This window comes from Nanorana parkeri, unplaced genomic scaffold, assembly GCF_000935625.1.
Source record: "Nanorana parkeri isolate BGI_ZX_2015 unplaced genomic scaffold, ASM93562v1 scaffold19, whole genome shotgun sequence".
NCBI classification, from domain to species: domain Eukaryota; kingdom Metazoa; phylum Chordata; class Amphibia; order Anura; family Dicroglossidae; genus Nanorana; species Nanorana parkeri.
In genome coordinates, this window is record NW_017306287.1 from 1,094,166 (window position 1) to 1,118,697 (window position 24,532).

General features: G+C 43.4%; 2 protein-coding genes across 2 annotated transcripts in view; one reads left to right on the plus strand and one right to left on the minus strand.

Moving 5' to 3' along the window:
• Positions 1 to 643: 643 nt before the first annotated feature.
• On the plus strand, positions 644 to 23,391 carry SLC5A11 (solute carrier family 5 member 11). Its single transcript, XM_018561592.1, has 16 exons — positions 644 to 847; positions 4,506 to 4,640; positions 7,085 to 7,156; positions 8,198 to 8,302; positions 9,513 to 9,572; positions 9,649 to 9,753; positions 10,455 to 10,560; positions 11,525 to 11,605; positions 14,184 to 14,389; positions 16,575 to 16,710; positions 16,878 to 16,985; positions 18,210 to 18,360; positions 19,628 to 19,796; positions 19,961 to 20,176; positions 21,023 to 21,182; positions 23,162 to 23,391. The coding sequence occupies exons 2-16, from the start codon at positions 4,539 to 4,541 to the stop codon at positions 23,371 to 23,373; spliced, it is 1,989 nt and encodes a 662-aa protein (XP_018417094.1). The 5' UTR covers positions 644 to 847; positions 4,506 to 4,538; the 3' UTR covers positions 23,374 to 23,391.
• The window catches only part of ARHGAP17 (Rho GTPase activating protein 17), a 126,036-nt gene continuing 123,855 nt past the window's right edge, over positions 22,352 to 24,532 (minus strand). Inside the window, exon 22 of the mRNA XM_018561563.1 lies at positions 22,352 to 22,362. The gene's annotated coding sequence lies outside the window, so the exon portion shown is untranslated. The remainder of the gene's footprint in view (positions 22,363 to 24,532) is intronic.

A 24,532-nucleotide genomic window follows, 5' to 3' on the forward strand; every position in this document is an offset into this window, starting at 1 on the left:
TTATTCATTGCAGCTTCTACTTGGCCTGTGTCTGAGAAGTCAAAGATGCCAATCATCCAGACTCCAAATATGAATCTGCTTTTGGTGTTTAGTCCATTGCTTAGTGTCTATTTAAAGTAGACCTTCTAGCCTGCATTAAAGAATCTTGAGATCACAATTAGGGCCCCTTTCACATTCCATTTCTAATCGAAGGGTAGCCAAGGGATATAAGGAAGGAGTAAAAGGGCTGCATAAGCCCCAGCATAGATGGGGGCGGGGGCAGGCCACCTATGTTGTCTGCAATGGCTACGTTCCATTGCAGAGAACATAAGTACGTGCCCACAACGCACAGACGCTGTTCATGACGGCCTAATATCCCACTACAGCCCTAAACATTCATAAAATACTATTATATTTTCTGAACATAGCAACTAAAAAGAAAGAGGCCAATGCAGACACAGATAACTATTCCATTTCCTTATATATGAATGAATATTGGCTCCTGTTCTCGGTCCTGCCAATCATTCTCCTATATAACGAGCAGTTACAACATCAATCCAATGCATTGTTGTCCTAATAATGACAGTGACGCCCTCTTTCCTATGTCACCTGGCTGGGTCGGTTGTGCTGGCAGCAGAAGGCGAGACTCAAGGCTCCTTCCTCAACTTGTTAAGTGACCTGCAGAAATGCAGAGTAGCTGCTGCCAGTTGGGCAGACGTTGCACTCCTCCATTCTTACACGTTAACCAGGAGCTGACACTTTGGAGTTTGACCCCAGATGCTGGATGTCTCTAAGCTGAGGGAATTCTCCTTCCAGTCTCTTTCTCCACCTCACCTGTCACTGGGAAGAGACAGCCCTCAGGAGTTGGGTAAGCGGCATCTGAACACAGACACATGTGTTGATTTTTATTGTGCAACTTTTAGGATACAGGTACAGGAATTGTAGGTCCTCTGTTTTTGAGAGTAGGCTGGGACTTGTAGTGTCTCTAGAGCAAGAAGATGTCAGAGCAATACCTTACGGCCGACATAATCAAAAACATATTGTGATACATCTGCTTCTTTTTTACATATGCGTGTTAAATGAAGTGGCAAAACACTGTTTGCTTGGCATGTGACCTGTGTCACGGCATTGCACAAATGGTCTCTATTCAAGGGGCTTCCCTCTGTTGACTCAGCGTTGCCTAAATGGCTTCTGTTCAAGGTGCTTCCCTCTGTTGGCTCGACATTTGACCTATGCCATGGCATTTTCCAAATGGTCTCTGTTCACGGGACTTCCCTCTGCTGGCTTGGCATGTGATCTATGTCACAGTGTTGCCAAAATGGCCTCTGTTCAAGGGGCTTTCCTCTGTTGGCTCGGCATGTGACCTATGCCTAGGCATGCCCAAATGGTCTCTGTTTACGGGCCTTCCCTCTGTTGGCTTGGCATGTGATCTATGCCACAGCGTTGCCAAAATGGTCTCTGTTCATGGGGCTTCTGTCGGCTTAGCATGTGACCTATACCATGGCATTGCCCGAATAGTTTCTGTACAAGAACATTCCCTGTGTTGGCTTGGCATTTGACCTGTGTCATGGCATTGTCCAAATGGTCTCTATTCAAGTGGCCTAAAGGGACTGAGTAGGTCAGTCAGAGGCTCTGTCTGAACAATAACCTCAGGCCCCCTTATTGCTGGGGCATTGGTCATGTGATTGGCTACTGAAGGGACCCCCCTAATAATGGAGAACCTCTTTAAAAGTGTATTTTTTAGAAAGAAGTTGAAATTAGTACGTTAGACATCAGAGGACCATTGAACATGGAGTTAGGAATTGGCTCGTTATAGATATCTGCACAAATGAATAGTTGGCTGAGCCGAGCATTCCTGTTCATGCCTATGAAGAGGGGGAGGTGCACGCAGATCGGCAGCCTTAGAGATGAGATTGTCACCTTTATAAGCCGAAAGTGACTAGATTTTGTTGATCATGTTTATGTTACTTATTTTTTCTAGTCCTTTTATGTGATCACTAGTCCTGGTGGCCACCAAAAGTGCATGCTTTCTAGATCCATAACAGGTAAAATAATAAAGCTGCTCTGACAACTGGAAGTCTGAAAAACCTGCACTGCTGACACTCAAGGAGTAGAATAACATTAATACATGTAACATGTTACTGGCAGGTGCAATCAATGCCATTTATGTGCGTTATCAGCTGTCCAAGTAAACAAACAGCTTCCAGAAGATCTTCCTGTCCTATCCCGAGGTATTCCTGAATAATGAAATGTCATATTGAGGCTTTTACAATATGGGAGGGGCAAGTAAATCTGTACTTCCGAAAACGCTAGCTGCCTGGCTACAATGCTGGTACCATGGCTGTAATAATTTCTGTGGTCCCCTGTCTCTCTCAGCTCAAGCTTCCATTACAGAAAGCCTGTACTGTGGACACTGGGCCCAGTCAGAAAGCAAAGACTAGTCTCCAGTCTGTAGTCTCCCAGCAACTGATCTTTTCCCCTTTACTGACTTACTTTGCCTTGTTCTGCATTCTGTCTGTGTGGAGGTGGCCATCTTAATAGAAACTGGGCTTTGCTTCCTCATGTAAGAGCTGCCCCCCTGATGACTGGTGGGGTAACATTCGACAAACAGCAGGAGAGGTGGAGGAAGCACCGATCCACAGAATGAATGAAGCAGAAGCATTCTTGCACTGCAGGTCCTCAGTTACAGCTTCCCCTCCAGCAAGGAGAAGAGTGATCGGCACAATAGTGACACCAGGAGACTCAGAGGCAGCAATTTCCTTAGATCTCACACTCTAGATATATAACTTTGACACTTCAAGGGTATTTCTTGCCTCCCTCTGGATGAATGGTGGGTTCTGTGGGCACAAGGTTCTGTTTATGAAGGTTTTTCTATTTTTTTTTCTCTAGAGATTGAACTTGATGGACTTGATGTGTCTTTTTTCAACCTGGCTAACTATGTAACTATGTAAGCTAAAGGCACAGGAAGTGCACGGCTATATTTCAGGAGGAATTGCAGACAAAAGGTGGATTTTTCAGGGTACAACGTAGGCACAAATAACATTTCTGGATGTTCAATATATGATAGAAAATCCTCACTTTTTGAGTTCAGGTTCAATCTAATAGGAAGCATTTTGTTTAACCTGTATCAGGTGTCATCACATTGTCACTGTGTACTACTATGGTGAGCTGTGCACTCCCGTCACACTGGCAGGAAAATTGCTGAATCATTAGGATGGGGATCGTCTGAATATATAACCGTAAATATGCCAGCTTGGCAGAGAACTGCACAACTATCTCCCGGCTTTCAGGATTAAAGAGCTACTCTAGTCAAATGTTTTTCTTTAGAGGGAAATTCTGCCTTTTGAAAAAAATATATATAATAAATGTACACTTCCTCATAAACAAAAGGTGCATTTATAATTTTTTTGCATTGGAGCCAGTTAATCATTAAAACCCCAATTGGTGGTTCACGGGTGCAATGCTCTGGCTCCTGCAGACTCTTCCTCCCGTGCATGTCCATATCAAAGTACAGACATTCAGTAACATGGATGACAGGAAGTGTCAAAGGACAAAAGACAGAAAGAATTACAAAGAAACTGAACTTTATTTGAATGAGTTTACAGCAGTCACGGTAAGTAGTAGTGTAACTATAGCCTTAGCAGCCCAGGCGGCTGCTATGGGGCCTGAGGGTGGAAGGGGCCCCATTAGGTTGTTTGCGACAAATTAAATATAGAACATGGGAAGATAATGCAGTACTATATCATTAAGGGTTGGCGTGGTTGATGACAACCCTAATCCTCTGTAAAGTCTACATCGTAGGAAAGCTGATGTCATATGCACAATATAAATTTGGGATCTTTGTGTCATTACTCACAGCTCAGAGAGAGATCGTCAAGGGGGCCCCATCACATTTTTGCTATGGGGCCCTGTGTTCTGTAGTTACGCCCCTGAAGTTAATGGCTGATTTGTTGCCTTGCTTGTGTTAATAAAGTTTAGTTGGGATAATGTTCACATTGGTGCCATGCTGATTGGATCAGATGACATTAATGTATCATAAATGAAATGACATTATATTCAATGTGTTGTGTACAATGAATCATCTGAGATGACAGATGAACTTTCACTGACACAGGAGGAGGAGCGGGAAACCTCAATCATTATGGAAGGAGCTGTACTTCTCAGCAGGAAGCACAGTATGCATATTATGTAACAAGTAAATATGGCGGCTCACATGCCCATATATGATTGCAAACTACGTTTAAAATACGTTTAGAATATTTGGCCACATACAATGAACTTTATATCTCTGACGAATGGCTCTGTCATAAAACACAGTAAATCATTTTCTTTCTACAATCACATTATTCTGCCTCAATTTGTAAACAGAGATCCGCTCGTGATTTATAGAATTACAGTCACGCCTAACGACCTTTTTCCACCTTGTATTGCTTCACCGCAAGATAATATTATCCTAAATGTCACCATCATTCTATACCTGCTGAGAGCAATCATGAACCTCTTGTCTCCGCACACTTGTCTTGCAGAGTCCGCCTTCTTGAAAAAGCAGGAAGACCAATATGACCAGCAATAAGAACTCAGCTCCAAGGGCGTCTCTAGAGGTGGTAGACATCGTGGTGCTGGTCCTTTACTTTGTGTTTGTCATGGCCGTTGGATTATGGGTAAGGATGGAAGAGGCCGTTCTTTGTGGCACTTTGTCATGATGGGCCCTGTATAGACAAGTTCCCACCGTCGACCAGATTGTAGATTTTATTACTCTGTAGGGATACTACTCTCAAAATGACAATACATTAAGCTGAATACCTAGGATATAGACTGCTTCATCATATCTGGGGGGTCCAAGTCTGTATTGATAATATAGATCAGGGGTAGCCAAACTTCTGCCCCCCAGCTGTGGTGAAACCACCAATACCATGAGGAATTGCAAGACGCATGAGGCATAGCAAGATCATAGCTGGAGGGCTGAGGTTTGGCTACCCCTGATCTAGATGATCAAAGCATGTGATGAGCCCGCCATGCCTGCTTAGCTCATACCTTGTGTACCATCTGTAACACAATCTCACTTCACGGCTGCCATACTACAAGAATATACCCATGGTAGAAGTGTGTTTTATCTTTTGCTCTGCACAGAATGGCCCTAGTGACAATGACAGAAAATTGTAATATGGCACCACATACATCTATAAATGGGACTGGGAAGCCTGCCCTATGAATAAAGCAAAAATGGGAAGCTGAAAATGTTTTAATTATTTTCCTATTATTCCTTGCTGTGTCCTGCTTACCAGAGGCTTCTACATGGTCCTGGTGCTTTGCTAGCCCAGAATAGCAGAACTGTGTAAAGTCATCATATGGTAGGTAGTCCTTAAATTCTACCCCAGGATGCGGAAAGTCTGTGAAGTCCTCACATGGTGAGCTTCAGTTGTCCTCCTCAGTAGTTCTATCCAGTTGTACTGATACAGTACAGTGAGTGAGTGTTGTCATGTTAGGACGTGGGGGTTCCCAGTATTCATATCCTGTTTCTATTGTCCTGATACAGTACAGTGAGTGAGTGTTGTTGCCCTAGGATGGAGGGGGGTTCCCAGTAGTCCTGTCCTCTTTCTATTGTCCCTATATAGTACGATGAGTGAGTGTTGTCACCATAGGACGGAGGGGTTCCCAGTAGTCCTGTCCTGTTTCTATTGTCCTGATACAGCGCAGTGAGTGAGTGTTGTCACCATAGGATGGAGGGGTTCCCAGTAGTCCTGTCCTGATTCTATTGTCCTAAACAGTACAATGAGTGAGTGTTGTTGCCCTAGGACTTGAAGGGTGTTATGTGGCAGAATCACCAGTTGAAAACAAAGAGTAAAGAAATTAAGAAAATAAATCTAATGCAGCCACCACATCCAAGGACTGGTAAGCTGCAATTTATGACATTTATGTGTTTGGGTAGATACACTTTAAATGGACAATAGACATGTGCGATTCGGTTCGTTCCGAAATTCGTTTTGAACGAATTTTCGGAAATTCGGAGATTCGGATGCATACAATTCTTGGCTTCAATCCCTGCCATTCACTGAGCCCAACGTACACTGTTGGGAGTGGTTGCTTTGGCCCAAAACACACAGGTACTGTAAGAGTTCTGGCTTTCTTTCACTCATAAATTAATTTGAACAATTGTGTGAAGTTGAAGTTGCATCCATCCTTTAATCCCTTAACTCATCTAGGTGAATCCTCTACCAAAAATTAAAAAAAAGAACAAGGGTGGCCATGTTAAAAGAACTTTGTGCTTCCATTGCCTTTTGAACTCCTGATCTACATACTTGTTCCAGGTCAGAGTCTCAGAAATGATGGTAGTCTTTGGGTCCATTTGTTGGCCAGTCCACTAGAATTTTCATAAAAGGAGAGTTTGGCAATAGGCCTAGGTACCTTCTCAGAACAGGTTGACTTTAAAACTTCCAGCTTTGGCAAAAGACAAAATGAAAAGTCCCCAACAGTTTCAGTTGAAATGCTCACCCTATCTACAGTGCTGTCCCCTGCAGACTCACTGATCAATCACTGCTCCTCTTCCGGGTTGAAGGATGCCCAGCATCATGTAATTCCAGGCCATCATGGTATCAAGTTTCTGTATCTGCTTCAGTGTCCATATTTTTCAACACTTACTTAACGCCAAATTTTATGTAGATGTAAAAACACCACTCAATGCCATTTTGTCTTCTTCAAATAATCATTACATTTACAAGGATATGGCAATGGCATTAAGTACCCTAATGTGTCTTGACCTCAGCCTCCTGTAATGCCCTGCACGGTGGCGCTCAGTATGGTACAGGAATGGGCGGCACTAGGAGCCAAACAGCTTTCTAATGCTTACAGGGAATACGCTTACAGGAGTGAAGAGGAAAGTGATGACTTCTTCTGTGTGTTGCTACTCTTTCGCTGTCCAATCCTGGGCTGAGGAGCCTCGAGGAATGGGGTGTACTGCTGGAATGCAGTATAGTCTGTAGGGAGGTCCAGGACCTGCCTTTGCTGTATTGTAAGAGTACTAAAGAAAATTACAAATTGTTTGGTAGGTAAAACAGGCCACATATATTTGTTTTTGAACATCTGTTTTCTATTTGCTTCCCCTCAGTCTATGTGGCGCACAAAAAGGAGCACAGTGAAGGGCTATTTCCTGGCAGGAAAGAACATGGCATGGTGGCCTGTAAGTATCAGAATCTTGCAAAGGTAATTTCTTGTTTTTGAAATATCTCTTAGTAATAGATACTTTGGATTGGCAGGGCTGAGGATTGGAAAAGACGTACACCTCGTTATACTGGTTACTGTGCTTTACTCCAGCAAATGAAGTGGGGAAGCCACAAGCCAGAAATCCATATAGAAAGGGCACAATCGCTGTCTTATGGCCATAAGCCTGAGTCAAGCAGAACTGAGGTTCCCATGGGTGTAATTCGAAATGGTTGCTCACTTTGGGGTTGGAAGAATGTACACGTTTGACAGACGTTATGACAAATAAAGATATTAATAGGGGAGAAAGATCCAGCCTGGACCTTTGCTTGCAGGACAAGGCCTCTATCAAGCACGGGAGCTCTGTAGCTATAAAAAAGTAAAATGAACATGAACAACAGGATAATTTTCCAAAAAAAGCTCCACCTTAAAAAAGCTTATCAAAAACCATCCCTGAGCTCCAGTCCAGTGATTTGGCCTGGGGGCGATGTAGGGTTGCCACCTTTTCTTCAAGTGAAACCCAAACACTCTAGGGACGCGCTGAAATTTTTTGGGGAGAATGAGTCGTGGCTTATTCATATGTAAATAGTGCCACCCATTCATATGTAAATATCACATTAGAGACTATTTTCAGTGAGGGGCCAGTAGCCCCTATCTTAATTTTGGTTGCCCCCGTCTGCCTGACATCTTGTGTCCAGGTTTCTGCTGCCATGATACCTGGACACAGCATTGTGTGTGTGTGTGGGGGGGGGGAGGGGGGTATTGTAGTCTCTGTGGGAAGTAATAAATACCTGGACGTGTTACACTTACACATTACTGAACATGCATTGCCTTTCAGTGGACCTAGCATACAATATATATTTTTTCTTGTTAATTGCAGACCGGCTAAATAGATTCTAGGTCTACTTTATTTATGTAAATGGCATCACTGAGATGCAGACTGCCATGGCAATTCAAGGCAATTTAACATGTTAGCAAGTCTATTCCCCTTCATCTGGTCCTGTGTTGTACCTCTCTGCAGGTCGGAGCCTCATTATTTGCCAGCAACGTGGGCAGTGGTCATTTCATTGGCCTGGCAGGATCCGGGGCAGCTTCAGGAATAGCTGTGACTGCCTATGAGTGGAATGTAAGTAGAGAGCTCAATGGCCTTCCCTGTACCAGGGCCGGCAGCCAATGCGAATACAGCTATTGTCAATGCTCAACTGGCCAGGAAAGGATGCCAACAATTCAGAATTACAACATAATGATGTTTGCAATGTGTTCCTTTCACATTCCTCCCTTATCTTTCTTTTCATTCTATGTAAACAGCAGGTTGGCTGTAGGTGTGATAATGGGAAATCTAAAGCTGGCTATATACACTACTAGATAGTGTGCAGCGCGGATGAACACACCTCCCACTGCCACTATTGTATTCTGACAGAATAGCTGATTGGTAGTAGCTGATTTGTTGCAGTCACTGATCAGCTTAAAATGTTAGGTCTGGCTCCTTCGGCTAAAGTCAACTGAGTAATCAACGTTTGTTGAGCTGGCAGGGCCACCTAATTTTGGTAAATTCCTGTGAATCGGCTGAAATTGTAACAGTCTATGGCAGGTGTGACAAACTCAATTTCATCTCAGGCCGCATCAGCATTATAGTTCCCTAAAAAGGGCCGGTTGTATCTGTAAGACTATATAAATGTATCTACTCCGATTAAATCATATTAAACTCATATCTTATCATATTAAATAATTGTCTCTGCATTCGATTATTACTGGTTTTAGTAACAACTTAATAACTAGCTCTGAAAGTGGAGGTCTAGGAAATATAATGGCAGTTAGTGTAATAGTGTGGACTCTCAGGTGGCTGTGCAAGTTCTATGATGGGCTGTGCGGACTCTCAGGTTGGCTGTGCAGGTTTATGTTAGGCTGCGCAGACTCTCAGGTGGCTTTGCAGGTTCTATGGTGGGCTGTGCGGACTCTCAAGTGGGCTGTGCAGGTTCTATGGTGGGCTGTGCGGGCTCTCAGGTGGCTGTGGAGGTTCTATGGTGGGCTATGCAAGGTCTATGGTGGGCTGTGCAGACTCTCAGGTGGCTGTGTAGGTTCTATGGTGGGCAGTGCAGACACTCAGGTGGGCTGTGCGGGGTCTATGGTGGCTGTGCAGGTTCTATGGTGGGTTGTGCAGACTCTCAGATGGGCTGTGTGGGGTCTATGGTGTTGGACTGCGCAGACTCTCTGGTGGCTGTGCGGGGTCCTTTATGTAACTACAAGGATGGGACTAAAGAAGAGGTCTTCTTGTTTATAGATAAGAACCCTTCTGTCAATGATTGCAGAGATATCATGATTATTATTTCCTGCAGGGCCTGTTCTCTGTGCTGGTCCTGGCCTGGTTCTTTCTCCCGATCTACATAACTGCCGGGGTAAGACAAAAGACATCATGTTCAGAATCTACCAATGATTTGAGGATACATGATGACATTCTTCTGCTCTGTACAGGTCACCACCATGCCTGAATACCTGCAGAAACGCTTCGGAGGAAAGAGGATCCAGATCTATCTTGCCATCTTGTACTTGTTCATCTACATATTTACCAAGATCTCTGTAAGGTTTAAGAAGCATTCTGAGTGCATTTTACACAAGCTTATTAAAAACAACAACAAAATGGGTATATCCCATTGGCCTAGAGCTGCTAGCACTTCTAGTTAGACTGCCCCATGGTTGGCCAAAAGCCTCTTTCATCTGGCATTAGATTGTAGATCTGAAGGGATCTAGAGTTTCTTTGGGGTGGTGTACAAAAGCCTCAGGGAATGATGCGATCAGCTAGGTTAGGATCCCTTGCCTAAGTTCCACTGCTTTCACCAGAGCAACCAAGAGCATGTAGATGTTCCTATGCGAATAGGTCTATCAGAGAGTCACTATTTGTATAAGCAACACCCCTACTGACAGCTGAGGCACCAAGTGATCTCAGGTGAGGGGTGCACCTATTCTCCCTATAAGGACTAAAGGAAAGACCCTGGGATGGTATATTTGCATAGGGGAACATTGCACATTGCAAAGAAGCTCCTTTTATAAACCCGAGCAGTGTTTTTTTAATGTACTGGGGACACTGGAATGCATGGATTCTTTTATTATAAAGGTATACTAACCCTTTAAACCAGGGACATTAACATTTACTATATAAGAACATCTCATATGTTATGGAGGTGATAGTACCATAGGACTTAGTGAAGTTCTGTGTATCTAGTGATCACTAATGTGTCATCAGGAACAGATATAACACCCTTTTATCTCCGTGCCTACAGGTGGACATATATGCCGGGGCGCTGTTTATCCAGCAGGCACTACGCTGGGATCTTTATATAGCTGTGATTGGATTATTGGTGATCACTGCAATCTATACAGTAGCTGGTGAGTCCCCATCTGTGACCATTTGAGGAAGAGGTGAAGTTCAAAGTTTGAAACCCAACTCCAGCCGAAACATTTTTTTTAGCTTTAGAAAGGGTTTTGTTAGTTTTTCCGCAGTCTGTAATTTTCTGGTCACTTTGGGTCCCTGTGACACCAGGACAAGAAATGGGGGTCCGGGGGTCACAGAGACAAGAAGGCGCAGACTGCAATTAAAACAGTACTTGGGTTTTACCCCTTTTCCTCTGTATTAGAAAATATGTTTTCATATCTGTCTGCCCATTGAAGACATTTCACGTTGCTTTCTGTCCTACTGCCCTCTTATCATGGGGAGAGGAAGTTAGGGGGGAAACTCCTCAGCGGGAACACAAACCAGACAGAGGCTCTAACCCTTCACCATGCTGTTGAAAATAATAGGGCCATGTGGCTTGATAGTGCCCTGTGCTGTGGAATGGAGTCTAGAGACCATATTGTTCTTGTACCTGTAGAAGCTTCTGATGACTTTGATGACTTCTGGCTTCAGACTTTCATCTAGGTTTACCTGTAGTGTGCTCTAGCCCATTCCACTCCCTTTTTTCAGTATTCTAGTGATCTGAGAACCCCTGGCTGTGATGCAGGAGAGCAATTCCCAAACACGCCTCCTGCAGGCTTCTCGCTCTCTCTCACCTACAGAAGTAATACACACATATTACTACATTCCCAAAGGTGTTAGGCTTCTCACAGCCAGTAGTGTACCTAGAGGGCTGGGGGGGGGGCAATCTGCTCCAGGTACAGCCATGTTGGGGGTACATACAGACTGCACCCCCCTGCTGGACACACATTTCATACAAGATGGAGAGGGACTGGAAGACTAGTTATTGATCTGCTGTTATCTCCCATACAGTATAGACTGATTTTTTAATGTCTGCCATTTATACACCCGGGTATGTCTACTCTTACTTATCATAGTGATGGCCGGTTTGTATTTCAGGTGGTCTGGCAGCAGTTATCTACACTGACACATTGCAGACGATCATAATGATCATTGGAGCCCTGATTCTTATGGCCTTCAGTGAGTATGTGTTACCAATATGCTTTTTTTTTTGTTTTCTGTACCATACCTGATGTTAAATGACCCTGACACCTTCATTTAGTGGTGGCAGGCCCATTCAACACTATCTGTTTTATAAATCGGCATTGAGTACTGTGTAGCCTCTATAATTTTGGCAACTTTGCAAAAGAGGCGTAATTTGTCTACAGTAAATGACATTCTTAAACAACAACATCATCGAATTAGCTTTGCAAGCAGAAAACACTTTCCATTAGTTATATATATATATATATTGATAATCAGACAGATGATAATCAGATAGATGGACATAAAACAGGAACAAGAAAATTAAACAGATCTTTAAAAATTAACTCTTTCTCCTTTCACCCTATTTACCAGTAAATTGCCTCATAACCTGGAGAGGGTTGACAGTGCTGCAAGTCAGCTGCTAAAATTCCAGCAGTGTTGTCATGCTCTCTCTGCAGCATTTCCCCTCAGACTACAATGCTATCAGACAGATGGATGCAAAACAGGAACAGGAACAAGAACATTAAACAAAAAAAATAACTCTCCTTTCGGGTGCCAATGTATTTAAAGTGGATCCTGTACCGAATAGCAAGGTCCCTTTATTCAGTGAGCGCCCTTTCCCTTATAAAAACACTGTGTTGGGAAAGTAAACATTAGATAACCTACTTACCTTACCCCCGTGGTCAGGGGCGTAGATAAGGGGGGGATAGGGGGGTTCAAACCCCCCCAGAGTGTCCTGGCAGTGGCTAGCGAGGGGAGGGCAGAGGGGGGCACGTACTCCGGGCACGGAGTTTAACAGCGTTCTGAAGGCTGCAGAGAAGGGCCCATCTAAAGGGATGTAGGGGATGCCCTGTTTGATAAAACATTGGTGACGGCTGGAGCAGACGCGGATGTTTTATCAAAGAGGACATCCCCGGCATCCCTTCAGATGTATATGTTTCTGCCTGGCCCTGAATGATCTGTACATCTCTCAGTGCGGGCCCTGCAGGAGACAGGGTGTCCTTCCAGTGATCAGGATCAGAAGGCTGCACGGAGACAGAGCGGGCAATCAGGTAGGGAGGGGGGAAACAATAGAGTTAAAGTGACATTAAAGTTAAAAAAATGTTTCGCTCCCCCCAATGTTAAATTAAGCACTTACCTTAAATGATGCCTCTTAATCCGATCTTCTTTCCTGATGTTTTTATCTGTCCCTACAGCGGTGCGGCGGGTCTCCGTCCAGCGCTGACTCCTCTGAGCTTGCTGGCACTTCCTGTCCCACGGTGTCTGCATGTGGGTGCACGTGTCCATAGACTTACCTTGCGTCTCTCCTCGTCTCCCGGCCAAAAATCCGAACTGCGCATGCGCCCACCACAACATGCTTTGCGGCCGCCCGAGCAGTTTCTGATTTTCAGACGCAAGTGTAGAAGGGGCACTGCCAGCAAAATAGAAGCAAGCCCAGAAGTGGCTCCTACATTAACACGGCAGCACTGGAGAATGAGGTGATTTGAAGGTGGATCAGGAGCAGAAAACATAGGCAAGGGAACAGTTGGTCTACAGCAGTGGTTCTCAACCTGTGTAACCTCAGGACCCACATTTGTCCTTGGTCATTAAGTCGTGACCCAAGTTGCACTTCAATGGAACGCACGGCATTGTGGTACTGCACGTTACAATGCGGGCAATATAGGAAGCTGAACCCCCCCCCCCAGGCAAAAAAATTATACGGCCCTGCCCGTGGTGCCTAGGTGAGGGTGAGCATCCTTCCAGCGAGATCCTGGAGAATGCCAGATGGCCTAAAAAAAGTCACCCCCTTAATGTGCTTTAGCATCATGTTGCAGGATTTTGGGTACTCGCCATTCCCCATGTTATATACCACATACCTACTTCTACAGCGTCACTCCCCTTGCTGGCCGGATCAGTGAGGTATTACTCCACCATTGCTGCACAGCAAAATGCTGCATCTTGACAGTCAGTGGTGTAGCAACGCTGCTGCCAAAGTTGCCTCCAGCAGCAGAATTGCTAGTATGGCATGGTCATGATGCTATAAGAAAGGGGGGGCTAGCCATCGGGATGACAGGTCCAGTACTGGTATATCTATAGTTAAACAATAGTTTTTATACAGGGACTCATAACCTTAGTTCAGGTTTCCAGCAGACTGTATTCTGGCTTACTGCCTAGCATTGCTTCTTTGCTCATAGAGCCCAACTATCCCTCATTTAGGAACCTAACCCCTCTGTTCCTCTTTCCTCCTGAGTTTCCTTCTTTTTGGTCTGATGTATTGACCTCAATTTAAAGTTCTATATTTATTATCGAAAGTGTTTTACTGCACTAAACATTTCGCTGAACCTTTACATGATTGCATTTGCTATACTGAAAAGCCAGCATGAAGTAATGCTAAAGGTAATCAATAATTTTGGGGGTATTAATTCTTTATGGTCCAGAGGTGCCTCCTTTGCCTGCATACATTGTTATAAATGGTGTTCCTCCTCCAAATTTTTCAGAGTGAAAAAATGTATAATTGCTGCTTGAATTATGTAAATACAGGCTTCTTACAAGGAGTAGGCCATTGGTTCATTTTTCATTCTTCCGCATGTAGGTTTCATAGAAATTGGCGGATTTGGTGCTTTGGAGGAAAGGTATTTTGCTGCCATCCCATCCAATCGTACAGACAACACTAGCTGCGGCATTCCTAGAGAAGATGCTTTCCATTTATTCCGAGACCCTGTGACCTCTGACCTTCCATGGCCTGGCGTGTTGGTGGGAATGACCATCCCATCTATCTGGTACTGGTGCACTGATCAGGTAAATACAATTCAGATAACAGTGAAGATGTCTGTCACGGAAGCCTCCATATTCCTGGGCACCTTGAGGGGATTGAAGGCCAGTGTCCTCCCCACCGACTATGGACCTTGGCCTAGAATAGGGTTCTGTTTTTGGGAGGTGACCATTGGGTGTAGGGGGTGCCACGTTTCCCCAATTACTAGAGACTGTGTGGACTATGGAGCTTGATATAGGAGGCCATCTTAGGAGCCAGCATCCATCTTTCAGATACCCCACCACACAGTTCTGAACTTACTGTGACAATATGGCATACAGCAGCACACAAGGGTTAAGGGTGGACCTGGACTCCTATTTACATCGATCTTTTTTTTTGCTCAGGACACAGGGGCTTCCGTGACAATGTCTTTTCATGAAGGGTATAGAAGTTAAAATGATACCAAAAGTGGAGGTGTTGCCCATAGTCAGGGCTCAAAATTTCAAGTCCTAAGCTACTAGCCAGGCCTGAAAAGTTACTCGCCACCAGTTGCCCCACCTAACCCCTACCCTGCCCCGGCCTTAACTCCGCCAGGTCAGCATAATAATTCAGGTTTCTTATTTTATTCTTTGGAAAAATGAAACAAGGAATCTGAGAGTTTTCTTTTCTAGGGGTATCTATTACTGGGTGGAAAAGTGTACCTGTCACTCATCTACAATAGTAAAGGGGAAGTGGGCCTGTTCAGTAAAGATGAGCAAAGGGCAGTGATGGCATGCAAAGAGCTGTGATCCACAGCAACCAATCAGGAACATCTAATAGTAGATCTGACTATAGTAGGGAGACAAATGATTGGTTGTTTTAGATCACTTAACAATTAAAAATTTGTCTTTGAAATTCTTTAATGGATAAGTCTGGATGTGGGACAAGCCGTGGATCAGTCCAGGGACATAGAAACAATGGTTACATTACAGAAGCAATAGATAAATACTATCCTCTACTTAATTTTAATTGGCTAACACTACTGTAATTTATTAGGTGGGCATGCATTGAACATTTTCAACCAATAGAAGGTACCATGAATACAATGGCACTTAGAGGGCACATTGGAGAAGGTTGCCTGTCACAGTAACTTATACGTTAGGCTGTTGATGAAACAGAGTAAGGGGGCCCAGAAACAACCCTTGCAGAAGGGCCTCAATACTGCACTACTGGACCAACCTGACTGTAATGCTGATCCTGTGGCTTCAATACTTTTCAGGGCACTGACTGAAACAAGTGTACAGATCAGACTTTCTAATCTGCATGCTTGTCCTAATGAAGCCAGGTAAACAGCATTCTTAGAAAGAGATCTGCAATGGCAGCCTTTATTTTTCTATCACAACAGATTTCTTTTAAGATTGCACTCTTAGAACTACAAGCACACAGCACAAAATTAGCCTTTTGATGGGAAACAACCTACAGGCCCTCTTTAAAGGTTTATGTGTACTGTAGTATAAACTGCTGCAGTCAGATGTCCAACAGAGGTAGATATCAACAACCCCGAAGACCAGACAAGTAGATAGTGAGAAAGGAAATACACTATATTTTATATATGTTGATTATACTGCATGATGTGTCTTGCTTGGTCTGATCTCTTTTCTTTTTAGCAATCAGTTTAAGTGTACTTGTAGTGGTTTTACAGTTGCTGAACTTCCACACTCATCCATACCCAATAGCAGGCAACTCCAAGTGCCTCCAAGTAGCTTTCAGCTTCTTTCTAAAGCCCCAAACCCAGGGAGCTCTATTATACAAATCAAAACTAGGAAATTGATGCTGGGTCTAGGGTTGCCACCTTTTCTTCAGGCCAAACCCGAACACTATAGCGCTTCACGGCAATTTGTTTGTAAAGTATACACTATGCATGTATTTTGTAAATAAACAATATTTGAGTTAATCACAACTTGCCAGTATGGCGCAAGGGTCCCACCACTTCTCTATTGGTAGGTGTGGCTGCCCAGGACATTGTTGGGTCAAAATGGAGCCATGGGGGAGGATGTTGCAGAGACAACACTGACAGTGAAGTTGATATTTGCATAATATAGCTCAGGTTTTGGGTCTTCTCAAAGAGGGAAGCTGAAACTGCCTCTATGCCCATAAAAGAGCCCGCTAATAGATTAAAACTATGGTCAGGTGACCTAACTTTTTGGCCATATATAGTAGTGTACCTATAATCCACCTCTCTGCTATCCACAGGTGATTGTCCAGAGATCTTTGTCTGCTAAGAACCTCTCTCATGCTAAGGGCGGCTCTCTCCTCGCAGCTTACCTCAAGGTGTTGCCATTATTTATGATGGTTCTGCCCGGGATGATCAGCAGAGTTCTCTTCACAGGTAAATGTTTGGTGCAACACTGGGACAAGTGGGAGTTATGACTGACGGGACATGCTGGTAGTTGTGTCCATGGGTTACAGATAGTGTTGCTAGTGTGTATACAAGTGTACTCAGTGCAGTGTATTCTGCTGGATATGTAAATAAAATCTTCATATAATTACTGACAGATGAAGTGGCTTGTGCAGATCCCGAAATCTGCAGGTCAATCTGCGGCAACCCTTCCGGATGCTCCGATATCGCATACCCCAAACTTGTTATTGAATTACTGCCAACAGGTAACAAAAATTTGTTAGTAAATACATTTGGTCCCTTGAATACGTACAATGACTGAAGGTTTGTGACGTAAACATGACAACTGTCACCAATTAGATTCAGATTGGCTCTTGGTGCCAAACCTAAAAAAGTGCATTGAGCCATAGGGCTTAAAAGTGTGCAAACTAGCAAGGATTAAAGCATTTGCTTCATTTTGAGCAACAGAATCTCTTAATTAATTGAACATTTTCATGGTCTAAAAAAAAAATTGAATTAGAAAAAAATTGTTGCACAATATATATCATGCATGCTGCACCTACATTGCATGGAATTGTTGTCCCCCTCCTTCATCTCCTCAGTTTGATCTAAAGCGACACTTATACCTTGCCCATGCAGAGCAAAGTGACAGTGTCTTTTGAAAGGGCCCCTCTGAGCCACTTATCCTCACCTTGCCTTTGCCTACACTCCCTCACTGCCCCTTCATCCGTCAACACTACCCAGTGCTTCCTTCTCCCCTGTGACAGTGCTGGGACATAGTACTTAAACCACTAGGTCCAATCACAGTTCCACTGCTCCTCCAGTTTACCAACACTTATGATTTCATGGCCAGGGGAGGTGGGTGTCAGACTCTTTGCAGAGACACTGTCACCTTTCCTTGCATGGTAAGGTATAAGGCCTATTGAAGGCCCCTTAAACACCTGAGCATTTCTTGTGTGATTCCCGAAGTGTGACAAGGCTTCCATTATTCTTGAAGGGCCTGTTTACAAAAAGTACATAAGCTTCTTTTGGGGTGGAGATGTGCGTTTTTGGCCCCATAGACTTTAATAGGAGTGCCTGGAAAATGCGTTTAAACAGGCGTTCACATAGAAAAGTCTATGGAGCCAAAACTGCACGAATATGCTCCTGTACAATTAAAAAAGTGATGAACAGAGTGCCCACATACAACCAGCATACCCAGTTACCAAAATGATGAGAATGAGCGTGTGTGGGCACCACAGAGAGATTTTATAATGTGTCGTTTTTTACAGAATGCAATTGTAGGAAGGAGAACGGATGCTGGAACTGAAAGCACATACAAAGAGGTGTATGGATTTACAAAAAGTGTGCACATTCATATCAATAACCTTTACTTTGATTCATAATGCATTTGTCATTTAATGTTACCAGCAGTGAAGCGAGGAGACCTTCCATTGGGTGACTGTGAAGATGTCTAACTGTCCGACTCTCCATCTGCCTTCACTTTTTAGGGTTAAGAGGTCTAATGATGTCAGTTATGATTGCTGCTCTCATGTCCTCACTGACTTCCATTTTTAATAGCGCAAGCACCATTTTTACCATGGATCTGTGGCGACACATCCGTCCGCGCTCTACCGAGTTCGAGCTCATGATTGTGGGGAGGTAGGATCCTGCTTTACAGCTACTTGTTCATTTTAAAAGAAAGGGTAATTGCATCTTTCTGACTAATAGGATATTAAAGTAAAATGTTCAGAAGAATAATAGTAAGGTTTTCTTTGCTGACCTTTTGAAAATGCGAGCTAGCTGGCTGTTTCTGGCTTCAGTGCTCTTTCTGAGTCATAGAACATATTGTGGAACAAGCGTGCAGGAAGAAAGTCTTCATTTTTCCTTGTCGATCAACTCAGAGACAGCCAGGCAATCACACTGTATGGCCAAACATATGTGGTCACCTGACGTTCATACCTACCTGTATGGTCAAAAGCATGTGGACACATTATTGAGTTCAGGTGTTTTGTTCAGGTCGTCCAACGTTAGAACCTGACCTCACAGATGCTTTTTTGGCCGAATGGGCACAAATTATCGCATACACACTCCAAAATGTTGTGGAAAGCCTTCCCAGATGAGTGGAGACTGTTATAGGTGCGAAGGGGAGGCAAACTCCATAATACTACCCATGGCTTTGGAAGAGGATAGCAAACAAGCTCATTCAGGTATGATGGTTACATAGTAGTTACATATTATTTGAGGTTGCATAAAGACACAGGCCAAGTTCAACCTTATGGGCCTGGTATGACTTGAAGGGGGAACCCCACGCACTTTTTTATTTGTTTTTTTTACATGGGGGTCCCTCCTAAAATCCGTGCGTGCATGTGTCCCTGTGTGGTCTTAGTTTTACCAGTACCTGTATCCCTGAGGAAGGTATCTAATTGATTGTTGAATGAATCAATATTCTCTGCTGATACCACTGCTTGTGGCAGAGAGTTTCAAAATGTAACCACCCTGACTGAAAAGAAGCCCCTACACACCTAGGTGATTACATTTTTTTCTCCACCAATTTTAGGTGTGACCTCCAGTATATTTGGTCAGGTCAGGTGTCCATGAATATTTGGCCATATAATGTTTAATTTTCAGAAGAATAACAGCAATGACAGCCTGCATGTTTTTCTCATGACACGTTTGCTTTAAAGTAGATCTAAACCCCATCAATAAAATATCATACATATTTCATTTTTATATCCAAAGTTTATTTTCAAGGTTTATAATTCTTTGGTTTTCATTAAAATGATATCTGGTCATCCTTCTCCAGAAAAATGTCCAGATAGGGTTTAGATATACTTCAAGATGCTTCACCCTTGCTGTGAGTTACTGGCCTATTTATGTGTTCAATGAATGTCTCTAAAGTTGTTCTCCATGTGTCATTGATTTCCAGAGTGTTTGTGCTTGTGCTGGTGGGGGTGTCCATTCTATGGATTCCTCTGGTCCAGGCCAGCCAAGGTGGCCAACTCTTCATATACATCCAGTCTATCAGCTCTTACCTGCAGCCTCCTGTGGCCGTGGTCTTCATTGCCGGCTGTTTTTGGAAACGCACCAATGAGAAGGTATCATCAGATATAAAAAGTAATTAAACTGGATTAAGATTAGGTGAAATGATGTATTTATTTTCCAATACTACAAAAATGGAAAGAAAAGGGAAATATCCAGCTTGGTAAAGAAAAGAAAGAAAAGACACAATCTAAATATAATAATGTTGTGTTCTCTACAGGGTGCATTCTGGGGGCTGACCATTGGCTTAGTTGTTGGCCTCATCCGTATGGTGCTGGATTTCATCTACCCGGCACCACAGTGTGACCAGCCTGATGCTAGGCCAGGAGTGGTGAAATACGTCCACTATCTCTACCTGTCCATGATATTAGCTCTGCTGACCCTCATCGTGGTGGTGGTTGTCAGCTTATGGACAGAGCCTCCTACTAGAAAAATGGTAAGGTCTTTTCAGATGTAATTTTCTGTTAGTCTCATCTGTTAGTCATGTTCCCAGATAGAATGCATATCTCTAAAATGACCACTACACTATAAGTCCTAAGCTTTGTGGTCACCTAAACATCACACCTACATTTATGGCCAAAGGTATATGGACACTCCGCCAAATGAGTTCCGGTGTTTCCAGAGATGGGTACTGTTAATGCTACAACGTACAAAGATATTTTAGACAATTGTGATCTTCCAACCTCAACCAAACTGAACACTTTTTGGAGGAACTTGAATGCTGAATGCATGCCAGGTCCTCTCATCCAGCATCAGTACCTGACATCACAGATTATGTTTTGGCTGAATGGGCAAACATTCTAACAGACCCACTCCACAATATTGCTGGAACCCTCACAGAAGAGATGCTGCTGCTATAACCACAGGGGAAAGGGGGCAACAACTTAATGCCCATTGTTTTGAAATATGATGTCCAGGAAGGTGTGATGTTTAGGTGTCTACAAATGTATGGCCAATCTGGTTTTTGTAAATGTCCAGTGATACCTTTTTGTATGTTTTGCTGGGGTTGATGAGAAAAGAATATAGGGTGGTGTACAGATTAAAGTGTATCTGTACAGGTTTCTATGCTAATAATTTCAAAGGAAAGCACTATTTCATCATCCCTAGGTTACATACTGTGAACTGTTCATCTTTGTTAAGAATGAGGATATACATCGGCATGGGATGCCATGTTATACTTATTACAGCATATTATTATAGTAGGCAGACCAGAAATACTAGAGACATTTTAAAATAATGAAGCTGTATAGTCATTTTGTCAAACCTTCCTGCTTCCTCTCAGATCAGCCGTCTTACCTGGTTCACACGCTGGGATGAGGCAGAAACTGTCCCTGAAGTGACATCTATGGAAACCGCTTCCCAAAAAAGAGACAGTGTGGTGGAGGACAATGTGGATAAAGCTGATTTGAACTCCTCTGATGGGATCATTGACAATTCAGCAGGTACGTCAAAGGGAATTAGAATGACAAAATGATTCATACTGTATCCCTACTAGAAATGCAGCAGCTACTTTAAGAGTCAGTCCACCGAAAACTGTTTTATGTTGGGTGAAAGCAGGCAGGTTAAATCATCCACTACCATCTATGTGTGTATCTTAAGCTGAAATTTAGAGTGGACCTATGGCCAGGCCATGGATAGTCAAGTATTTACACATTCATAACAAGCAGTAAATTACTTTTAAAACAAACCCCCACTGACCTCTGTAGCTGTAGGTACTGTGAGGCAATTAATTGTCAAAGCTTACAAGAGAAACAATAAAGTCCTCCAAGTCTGCTCTCTGAGCTGCTCTATCTCCCTCTGCTCTCCTCTTTCAGTGCTCCTCTATGTTTACATTAGAAGGTTTAAAGGCTGCTGAGCCACTGCTGGGACGGTGAGCACAGGCGGATGAGCTGCTTTAGAGAAAGTAAAATAACTTCTGTAAGTTTTTAGGATGAATTGCTCCACATTACCTGCAGCTATAGAGGTCTGAGAGGGCTTATTGTAAAGTTAATTTACCGTACTGCTTGTTATGAATATGAAAATACATGAATGCCTGGCCACAGGTTCTTAAAGTTCTTGATGGAAGGGAAACGTTTGATGCTCTGTCAATGGTACTATTAGGGAGATGTACCCTCACTCCCTGCCCTAGTCACAACATTGTCCCAGGGATAGAAGTGAAGGGAAATATTCACAACAGGAATAAAAAAAAAGCTTTCATCATGAGAGTGAGGAGAGCCTGTAACCTCTGTCTGCTCTTTATTGCTTTGTGTATCCATGTGGTAGATATCTCCTTACTTCCTGCCCTAGAATCACTAAGACAAAAAGTTAGGAGAAATCTCCCAAACAGTTACACAGACAGCGATAAAAAACAAACCCTTCTCCTCTCTAACTAAAACTAAAGAAAATCTTTGGCTTGAGTTACAAGTTCAGGCTGAGACAGATTAATGTCAGGCTCACAGTGCACTTATCTTATGCTGACCATTTGTAAGCCCTTCACTGGTTCTCCAGTCTTTACACCTACAAGTAGAGATGAGTGAATGATTCACTGTATGCAGGATACACCAGATATTTGACTAGTTTTACACCAGAAATGTACAGAATCTGCCCAGTAATTGCTTTGATCCATACAAAACATCTTTGTGGGTCAACAACAAGGGAATACAACCGGTAGGAGATCAAAAATAAGTGATACTCTTATTGGGTCAAATATGGCCAGCCACATGCTAAGCTCCTCACCAGAGTAAAAAAAATGGGCACTATATCGACAAAAGTTTGTGCACCCCCCTTATTATCACAACTATAACTATAGGGCCAAAAGTATGTAGATATGCCTCCAAATGAGGTGTTTCCATTGAAGGGTCTGTTAATGCTACAACATACAAGGTATGTATTATATAATTGTGCAGTTGAATCTTGTGGCAAAAGTTTGAAGAAGACCCTTTCGTGTTCCAGCATGACTGTAGCCCTGTGCACAAAGCCAGCTCATCCATAAAGATATGGTTTCATGAATTTGGATAAACTCGAGTGGTCTGCACAGAGCCCTGACCTCAACCCTATTAAAAATCTTTGTCATGAATTGGAATGAGAACTGCGAGCCAATATCAGAATTGCATGTCCAACAAGCTCATATAGGTGTGATGGTTGGGTGTCCACAAGTTTTTGTCCATAGTGTATTTTGCAGTAAGCAGCAAGCAAAGACCCAAATTCATAGTTATATACTATATAGCGTGATCATTGTCACAAGCTCACTTTGCACCTTGTCTAGACCAGCGATTAGAGATTTATAGCTGATACTCAAAGTTTCAATGTGTAAATTCCTTCAGGCCATGAGGTGCAAGATGCCAATGTTTTAAAGACCCTGTCTGTGAGGTTCCATGTCCTCATTACACATACAGAACTCATAAACTAGTCTTCCTAACAATCTCTCTCTCTCTCACTGTAGAAGATCAATCATGTGTTTCCCGTCTGAAAAAAGCTATCTTTTGGCTTTGTGGGATGGAACGGAAGGGCGCCCAAGAAGAACAAGCCCCTGCTCCTCCACTAGAGTCACCAAAAGTTCTGTTGTCTGAGCCACCATTAATAACACATCTCCTGAACATCAACCTCATCCTGTGTACGAGTGGTGCCATCTTCCTTTGGGGTTACTTTGGCTAGACGAAACAAGCATACTTGTTCTTTGTCCAAGGAAAACCAAAGCATCATCAGTGCCGATATATTGTAGAAGGACAATTTGAACACCATTCTGCAGAAAAACTGTGTGCAACCTGGAGTCTTCTACAAGGGAATGCTGGGAGAATGAGTTCCAGTGGGCTTCCTCCATGACTAGACGAAGTAGTGATGATTCCTTAGGGTGGCACAGAGGGACTTTACCCATCATAAAACCAAAGCACATCGCTGGGATCAACATGACAAAGTCCACGTATAATGTATTTTCAAACACAATGTTCCCTTTTTCAGATTGTGTAATAAAAAAACAAAAAATTCAAGCGAACCTTGATCCTGATATCTTTTATTCTGAAGTACACATAAACTTACTGTATTAAAAGCTCTAGACCAGAGGTAAGGAAACTCCAGCCCCCCAGCTGTGGTGCAACTACAAAACTTCCATTAGGGATTGCAAGACTGACAGCCACAGACATGGAGGGCCAAAGTTTGGCTACCCCTGGTCTAGACTAAGATAAAAAAAAACATGCGTGTCCACCACAACAAAACGTATTGTAACCAATTATCTTGGTTTACAACATCTGTTATTGGCCCTTAAAGGAGAATTATGAGGCGAGTGCTCATAATCTGAGCCGACCTGTGACAATGAAACTGTCACAGGTCGGCTCAGTAGATCGGGAAGTGAGCGAACACATATCGGCGTTTGTTCACTTCTCGATCTATCTCTGCAGGTGAGACGTGGCATGGGAGTGACTGGATTCCCCCCTCCCCTGTCTGATCCTCCAGCGCTGACTGGCGGAACGGACGGGGGAGGGGGCAGGTACAGCTGGCTCTGCCTCTAGATAGGCAGAGCCAGCTGTCACTCACGCAGCTGAGCGGATCCAGACATAATTGTCGGGATCCGTTTTAGCTGCGGCGTCTCAGTATACTGCGAGCTGCAGCGGGAGGACGCTAGTATATGTCCTCCCGTTACCCTTCGGAGAACTATGGGGAAAAGCACTAACCCCATAGTTCTCCTTTAAGGTGTCTGCACTGCTGTAATCTTCTAAAGATTTTAGCCCAGGTCAGGTTAACCATAGCAACACACGTTACACTGCCATTTCTTTGTGGTTAAAAACAGCCAAGATTACTAATGGATTCATTATATTTT